General features: G+C 44.5%; 1 protein-coding gene across 1 annotated transcript in view; it reads left to right on the top strand.

Moving 5' to 3' along the window:
• Positions 1 to 3,676: 3,676 nt before the first annotated feature.
• arhgap24 (Rho GTPase activating protein 24) overlaps positions 3,677 to 8,952 on the top strand; it is a gene marked incomplete at its 5' end in the record, with an annotated part of 142,458 nt that continues 137,182 nt past the window's right edge. The window contains one exon of the mRNA XM_084324990.1: positions 3,677 to 3,737. Within this exon, the coding sequence (XP_084181116.1) occupies positions 3,677 to 3,737 (61 nt within the window). The remainder of the gene's footprint in view (positions 3,738 to 8,952) is intronic.

Below are 8,952 nucleotides of genomic sequence, written 5' to 3'. Positions count from 1 at the left end.
GCACCAATCGATCCGTCGGATGCCTTGCAGAGGGCACCGGATGTGTGCAATGACCCTTGACCTCTCCTCTGTTCCCTCTCTCCTCTCCTCTCCTCTCCTCTCCTCTCTTTCCTCTCCTATCTTCTCCTCTCCTCTATTCTCCTCTTCTCCCCTCTCCTTTCCTCTCATCTCCTCTCTTCCCTTTCCTATCTTCTCCTCTATTCTCCTCTCCTTTCCTTTCCTCCCCTCTCCTTTAATTTCCCCTCCCTCTCCTCTCCTCTCCTCTCCTCTCCTCTCCTCTCCTCTCCTCTCCTCTCCTCTCCTCTCCTCTCCTCTCCTCTCCTCTCCTCTCCTCTCCTCTCCTCTCCCCTCCCCTCCTCTCCTCGCCTCTCCTCTCCTCTCCTCTCCTCTCCTCTCCTCTCCTCTCCTCTCCTCTCCTCTCCTCTCCTTCTCCTCTCCTCTCCTCTCCTCTCCTCTCCTCTCCTCTCCTCTCCTCTCCTCTCCTCTCCTCTCCTCTCCTCTCCTCTCCTCTCCTGTGTTTACATCCGCTGGTGTTCCTCTCCAAGGAAACTAAAGTCAAACATCAAGACTTTTTCTCCATATTGTGAGTTATGACCGGCTGTTCTATTCCACTGAGTGTTGCCCCTTCAGTCCACCTGGTTCCGCAAGCAATGCTGAAATGGGAAATGTCATGTTTGCTCTCTCTCTCTCTGGTCTGTTCAGAACTCAACCTCTCTGGTCTGTGCAGAACTCAACCTCTCTGGTCTGTGCAGAACTCAACCTCTCTGGTCTGTTCAGAACTCAACCTCTCTTTTTTCACTCCTCTCCTGCTTTTGACTCTCTATCTCTCCTTCAACCGTCTCTCTCTCTCTCTCTCTCTCTCTCTCTCTCTCTCTCTCTCTCTCTCTCTCTCTCACTCACTCACTCACACACACCCCTCGATCCGTCTCGTTAAAATGTGAAAAACCCTCTCTCTTTCTCACCCATCATGTTAAAAGGTGAGAATGTCTCTCGCTGTCTCCCCCCCCCCCCTCTCGCTGTTAAAAGATGAGAACCTCAAGCTATTTTTGCTCAGCTCTGCTGTTGAAAAACAATGTCTCTCCACCTCTGCTCCATGATCTCGACCTGAATGTGTTAATAATTCTTGGATTTATACCTTCTATGATATTATTGTTTCGTAGTTGTTTCCGCCTCCTCGTCCTCCTGCTTTCCTCTTGCACGCTTATTATCTATTACTCATCCCCTTATTATCTATTACTCATCACCGCTCTCGGGAAATGTCATTCGTCGCTCACACGACGAGAGCAACTGTAGATTCAGTACCGATAATTTCAAACACGCTTGAACGTCTCTGAACCCGTCATAGTACTCAACGAGCGTCAATGATGGGCTTCAAGTCAAGTCAAGTGTCAAGTGTTCCTGTTTAATCCCTGTGGGGAGAGCCAAGTGTCATAGCAGCATGCTTATAATAGAACAAAGTAGTAATGATAATAGTGATAACAGTAGTAGTAGTAGTAGTGAACTGTAGTGAGTGGCAGGATTCAATCAGACAGTAGTAATAGTGATCATGGTATACACATGGTCCAAACCGTATAGTAACACACTGCACCAGAGTCCATGCAGTGTTGATTATTATTAAGAGTCAGATAGTCGCAGCAGTTCACCAGCCGTTAGCTCTCCAGCAATTGGCAGCAGTCCGTGGCCACATGGAGCCTGATGGCTACTGGCAGGAACGACTGTCCGAGGTGGTCTGTCTATGGCTGAACGTGCTCCACGTTGTGTGTGCTCAGTATACGCTATATGTACCTATAGGCTAGCCTGTGTGAAGTAAGACCTAGCTAGACCAGTGTTTAAAAATATAAACTGATACACTGATACAATGTCAAAGACATTGACGGGAAAATCAAACTTTACTTATTATCCTTGACCAGAATCTATCATACATTTTGTGAACTTGCTTTCACTGACAAAAGCTGTTAATGCCCTCCACACACACACACACACACACACACACACACACACGCACGCACCCACGCACGCACACACACACATACACCCACCCACACACACACACACACACACACACACACACACACACACACACACACACACACACACACACACACACACACACACACACACACACACACACACACACACATTTATAATCTTTATTTATGTCCACATAAAGACAATGTTTAAAGGACACAAATATTATCAGTGCACTTGTACATTGTGGGTTATTCTGATACAATCGTGCCCAAATTGACAATGGCAACCAAAGTTACACACACACATGGATGATGAACCTGACAATCTACACACAGCTCATGGATACAGATAGCAGCGTCTTCTCCAAATTGCCCGGCTGCCAATAATTGCTGACACTGAGCAATATCTTGCTAATTGTTTGGCTCTTCTCTTCGCAAGACCGGCCATCTGAAGGCCTCTAACACCCAACTTATGGACATGACCCAGGCTTCCAAATATGAAGACTAAAAGTTTACAGTTGTAGCCGAGTTGTGATATGGTATGGTCTAACAGTTGATATTTTAACATTTTGGTTGTAAAGGCTTCCTCTAGACTGTAGTCAAACGTGCAGCCAACTTCTAGGATGAGAACCTCTCTTATTCTCATTAACAATAACAACATCGGGGGTGTTTGCTGAAATATCAGAGAACAGTGAATTGTCAGATTCCTTTATTAAGCCATTTGTGTAAAAACACATTGGTAATTGTTGCAGCATTACAGTGTATGCATTTTTTCATTTCTTTTTTCACAACGACAAACACCAACACAGACACAGGACAAAAAACAGTGCAGTGGAGGATTAATCATTTAAATACATATATATATAAAGTGTAAAGTGCAGAGTTCCAGTAAGGACTAGTGCAGTGCAGTCAGTGTCATTGTGCCAGTGTCACTTGGGGGCAGAGGGGGGGGGGGACCTGAGGCATATATGGCTTCACACTGGTGTGCTTATACAGCTTATATGTTGCAGGTGACCCGAGTGTGGAACTGACACTGTCTGCAATCAGATCCACGATCCTATCATGCCTACAAATGTAGAGCCCTTTGTATGCATGACAGCCATTGAGTATGTGAGACATGGTTTCTGTTGTCTGTTCGTGACCATGGTGTATGCAGTGTGGGCTATGACTGCCAGGGAACCAGATGGAAAGGTTGAGCATTGATGGTAAAACCTGTAGCCTAGCTTTTAAAGTAAAAATTATGATGCTCTCATCTATAGCTACATTTTTTAAAACTGTGTGCGAGACAGAGTGGTCAGCGGCAGGGAGACAGGCAAGCTTCCCTTGCAGTTTAAGCTCAGTCCAGTGTTGACGTTGGCGTTGTTGTTGTGCCGACATGAGATGGCCACGGGCATTAAGTGGCAGTTCCTGCCACGTTCCACAGTTGTCAATGGTGGCCTTCACAGAGATGGTAGGGTCAGAGATGATCTCCTCAGAAACATTAACAGCGTCTGAGTCAGGCCCCACCCATTCCAGGGCCACGTTGGACCAGCCGCATAGGTCATTCAGGTCTGGCCAGTCAGACCACACCCCGAATCCGGGGGCGCGGCTGTCCAGCTTTCCACTTGCTTTCTTCTTGTAACCCAGGAAGTTTGGATCCGACCCACACGCCATGGGGACCTTGCGTCTCTGCAGGTCTAAGAACAGCTGTTCAGCATGTTGAGAAGATGACTCGTGGCAATGTACGTCCATTCAAAGTTGGGAACACCCAGGCCGCCCCTCCGCATGGTATGGAATATGATGTCCCGTGTTGAGTGAGTGTTCAGTCCAGTCCATTGTCTCACCATCTGTACGGTTTTATTGTTCATCTCACAAAGGAATTTGCGAGGAATATGTACATTTGAGAATAGGTGCTGAACTTTGACCAGGGCTATCTGTCTGACTGCTTCAAGCTTCATGATGAGTGGCAGGGGCGATGAATCAATTAAATCTAATCTGGTTGAGTAATCAGAGATAATTTCACTCACTTGTTGTTCCCATTCACCTGCCACATTAAATTTATTACCCAGATAGGTATATGTTTCATGACGTGCGTAGACTCTCAGTGGCTTGTTATCAACTGTAAATGTGGGAATTAAATCTGATTTTGCTCGGTACCAGCGGTTTCCCCCGCTCCGCCTCTCATAGAATACAGCACATTTAGCATATTTGACCTCTAATCCAGACTACTCTAGGAAGGAGTCGGTTCACACACACACACACACACACACACACACACATAAGCACACACACACACGCACGCACGCACACACACACACACACACACACACACACACACACACACACACACACACACACACACACACACACACACACACACACACACACACACACACACACACAAACACACACACATTCTTTTTGACATTTTCCAGGGTGAGATGAACAGTGTATAGCATTAGCATGCCTGGTTACAGGCTTGTTTGGAGAAATCCCGTTGGTGTCTTTGTCTTGAGAGGTTCATGACCTTGCTGTTTATCTAACAGGAGGCGGGGCTTGTTCCCTGCCAAGGTAACCCTGGTGGCCTTTTAGCCTTTCACTGACCAGTCTCTACTCTTTCACTGGCCACAGTCTCTACTCTTTCACTGGCCACAGTCTCTACTCTTTCACTGACCAGTCTCTACTCTTTCACTGGCCACAGTCTCTACTCTTTCACTGGCCACAGTCTCTACTCTTTCACTGGCCACAGTCTCTACTCTTTCACTGACCAGTCTCTACTCTTTCACTGGCCACAGTCTCTACTCTTTCACTGGCCACAGTCTCTACTCTTTCACTGACCAGTCTCTACTCTTTCACTGGCCACAGTCTCTACTCTTTCACTGACCAGTCTCTACTCTTTCACTGGCCACAGTCTCTACTCTTTCACTGGCCACAGTCTCTACTCTTTCACTGGCCACAGTCTCTACTCTTTCACTGACCAGTCTCTACTCTTTCACTGGCCACAGTCTCTACTCTTTCACTGGCCACAGTCTCTACTCTTTCACTGACCACAGTCTCTACTCTTTCACTGGCCACAGTCTCTACTCTTTCACTGGCCACAGTCTCTACTCTTTCACTGGCCACAGTCTCTACTCTTTCACTGGCCACAGTCTCTACTCTTTCACTGACCACAGTCTCTACTCTTTCACTGACCAGTCTCTACTCTTTTACTGGCCACAGTCTCTACTCTTTCACTGACCACAGTCTCTACTCTTTCACTGGCCACAGTCTCTACTTTTTCACTGACCACAGTCTCTACTCTTTCACTGGCCACAGTCTCTACTCTTTTACTGGCCACAGTCTCTACTCTTTCACTGACCACAGTCTCTACTCTTTCACTGGCCACAGTCTCTACTCTCTCAATGCCTCCCTTCCATTCTCACTTTGAAGGGAAGAAATCCATTTGAAGACCCAATTGACCCATGTTGACATTTCACCTAGATCAAACTGTTTTAGTGTGTGTGTGTGTGTGTGTGTGTGTGTGTGTGTGTGTGTGTGTGTGTGTGTGTGTGTGTGTGTGTGTGTGTGTGTGTGTGTGTGTGTGTGCGTGCGTGCGTGCGTGCGTGCGTGCGTGCGTGCGTGCGTGCGTGCGTGCGTGCGTGCGTGCGTGCGTGCGTGCGTGCGTGCGTGCGTGTGTGCATGTAAAGTGTAAACTATAGGCTACGTGCCTGTCCAAGCATCTTAAAAGGAGGCAACTATGAACGTGACTATAATGTAAATCAAAGCCATGAGTATATTTCTCTCACGTAAGTGTAAGAATGTGTTAAAAGAAACACACACACGAAGGCTACGTTCAGACTGCAGGCAAAATCAGATTTTATGCGACTCAGATCAGATTTCTTCACGACAGTGTGAGCAGCACAAATCACATGGAATCTGATCTTTTCAATTCCGATTAGGGCCACTTTCATAATAGGTGGTCCTAAATCAGATACAGGTCTGCTATTTTGCTACGCAGTCTGAACAGTCGTACGACTTTCATGTGACTTTTATGTCACTCTAGATTTGACATTTGTCACAATATTTTCTTTTTACGTCCATCTTTATTGTTAATTTTTGCGCATGTGGGTCGGTTCACACTGGAATCTGATCTTGGCCCCATTTAACATTCTGTATTGTCGCAGTGAAAAGGGTTAACCATTTGGTAGTGTGGTAGTGAAAGGGTTAAAAAAGAATGTGAACAGCCAAACAAATAAATCTGATCTGAGCAATGAATCAGGGTTGAGTACAAAGGCTTGCAGTGTGAACGTAGTTATATTCTCCCATCCACTTCAGTGGAGATCTGCTGGTGGAAATTCTCTGTGACTTGGAAAAATCCATTGGATTCCTGTCAACATACGATGACTAATGGCATCCATTGTTCCCCAGGCCTATGTTACACGAGAAACTCAACATAAGGGTTTAGTTTGGACAACGCATTTCCATATGACGCTGGGCTTTTGGCACCAAAGACACACTTTGAAAATGCACTGGCGCTGATGTAATGGAGCGACAAAGGGTCGTTCTCTCTGCGTAAAGCCGTATGTAGTCCCTGCGGATGTCATGTGAGTTCGCTTTAAAGTTGGTTGGTGACGTGTGGGATTGTTTCAAGCACTCGCTTCTTCACATATACATATTCACATATCAGCTTTACACCACCATATTATTATTCTCTTACAAAGTATTTCATGTGCAAAACTATGTGTGAAACAGGTAGAGGTGGTTTTGAAAGGAAAATTTGCGCAAAGAGTTGGATGACGTTTCACTGTTCAACAGTGTTAATTTTGTCAACGGAAATTATGACTAAATATGGTCGGCAACGAAGCTTTTTCCCCTGATGAAAACGAGATGAGACGTCACATTAATGGAGATCATGTGACACTAACGTGACGAAATTATTCATGCAATGTCGTTGACTAAAAACGACGACACAAAATGTAGTTTGCGAAATAAAATCTTGCTAAACGTTTATTCAAATTCAACTTGCTACTTGCTAGATAACAGGAACTTGTTTGCCGACAGCTAGCGTAGTGTTGTGTATGAAAAGGGAAGTATCAACTTGTAAAAATGTTAGGGTTTGAAACCGACCTCAACAGCACGGCACAGACAGGTAGTTCAGAGTTAGCCAAACACTAGGGCGTATTTATTTACAGAATCAAAAAGAGTCAAGTAACAATTCTGAACAACAAAAAAGGAGAATGCCTTCTGCAGATCCTCCCGGTGTTAGAGGTGGGGAATCAGCATAGACGCCGTTGCGGCTCTGCAGATACTCCCAGCTCCAACTCGGAGTGGAAACGGAGAGAGAGAGAGAGATCAACAACAGTCCAACAGTACACGGAGGCAGTGCAGTTCAGTCCTCCCTTAGCTGAGTCCAGTATTAAATACAAGTGACTTGATCTTCGGTGTAAACTACACACAAGTTAGCTGAGTCCAGTACAAAACAAAACGGTACCTCTTCAGTGTTCTCCAAACACACAATTTAGCTGAGTCCAGTACAAAACAAAATGGTACCTCTTCAGTGTTATCCAAAACACACAATTTAGCTGAGTCCAGTGCAAACAAAAACGGTACTTCTTCAGTGTTATCCAAACACACAAAAACAGATAATCCAAAAGGGTTTGGTTCCAAAACTCACCAAAGCGCAAACGCGTAAAGCGGGCAACGAGGCGCAGCTCCAAACGGATGATCAAGATATTCACCAGCGGCAATCCAAAGATGTCCTGGAGGGAAAGTAGACGAGGCACAACAACGGGGGGAAGGCAGGCAGAAGCAGTAGTATTCAAAACGACCCGACAACGATTGAAAGAAGGTCCCAGTATATGAAGCCTCTGGAGCGCTAATCACAAACTACGACAGGTGCGTGATGGAATTGGTAATCGCTCCTGAAGCGTGTGGCGGGGAATGCACCAATCAACACAGTACCTTGAAGAAGCGTGTGGCGGGGAATGAACCAATCCTCACAGAATCCTCACAGAATCCTCACAAAAAACCCATATTGAGCTGGAAATATAGCACCATACAGAAAAGGAAACTCTTTCTTCCCTACATTACTGCATGACGGATCGCTACATTATGTTGATCCACCACAATAGAACACATTAAATAGCTTACATAAGTCTAACCAGCTAACACTAACGTTAGCTTTTTTTGTTTAGAAAAAACTCACGCCAACTTATGAATCTGTAACTGAGTGGCGAGACTAAACAAAAAATACTAAATTGAGACTAAACGAAGACTAAAATGCTCAGACCTGTAGTTGACTAAAACTGACTAACGGAAAATAAATGAAGATGACTAAATATGATGAAAACGAAAAAGAGGATTGGCTCATGACTAAGACTAAAATAAAAAATTGCTGACAAAATTAACACTGCTGTTCAAGTTCAAGTTCAAGTTCAAGTTTCTTTATTAGTTGTCATACAGAAGTACAGAATACTTTTATACAAAATGCTTCTTTCTGTTACGCTCCAGAGACTGTGCTAGACAAAATAGATAAGTATAAAATTTAATAAGTATAGCAGTATAAAATAGAAGTCACGTACGTAGACACAAGTGTTCAGTATGTACATATGTACAATGTTCAATGCAGAGTAGAAGTAACTGAGTTACCATACAATATACTATACAATATACTAATATACAATATACTATATAGTGCAAAGGAGAAATGGGATGAGGTACAATTTAGGTACAATTTACAGTAAGGTGTAATAAGGTATGGGTTGTAGTGCAAATTCTTTACCAATAAATATAAAGTGTGTTTAGGTGTTCTAAAGTGTGTAAAGTGGGTGCTGCAGTGAGTTCTGTTCAACACCTCATCCAAGAGGAAGTGAGCTCCCTGGTGTTACTTTTACTATTATTTGACTCAACATATTGAATAAATGATCTTTTATTAATTGTTACCCCAATCTCAACTGAAAGTGAGTCACAACTTCACTGCATACGTATAGCAGCTATACGTTTCGTCCCTTGTATCCATGGAAAC

This window comes from Notolepis coatsorum (assembly GCF_963971535.1).
Source record: "Notolepis coatsorum genome assembly, chromosome: 11".
Classification (NCBI taxonomy): Eukaryota; Metazoa; Chordata; class Actinopteri; order Aulopiformes; family Paralepididae; genus Notolepis; species Notolepis coatsorum.
This window is presented reverse-complemented; position numbering and strand designations above follow the sequence as displayed.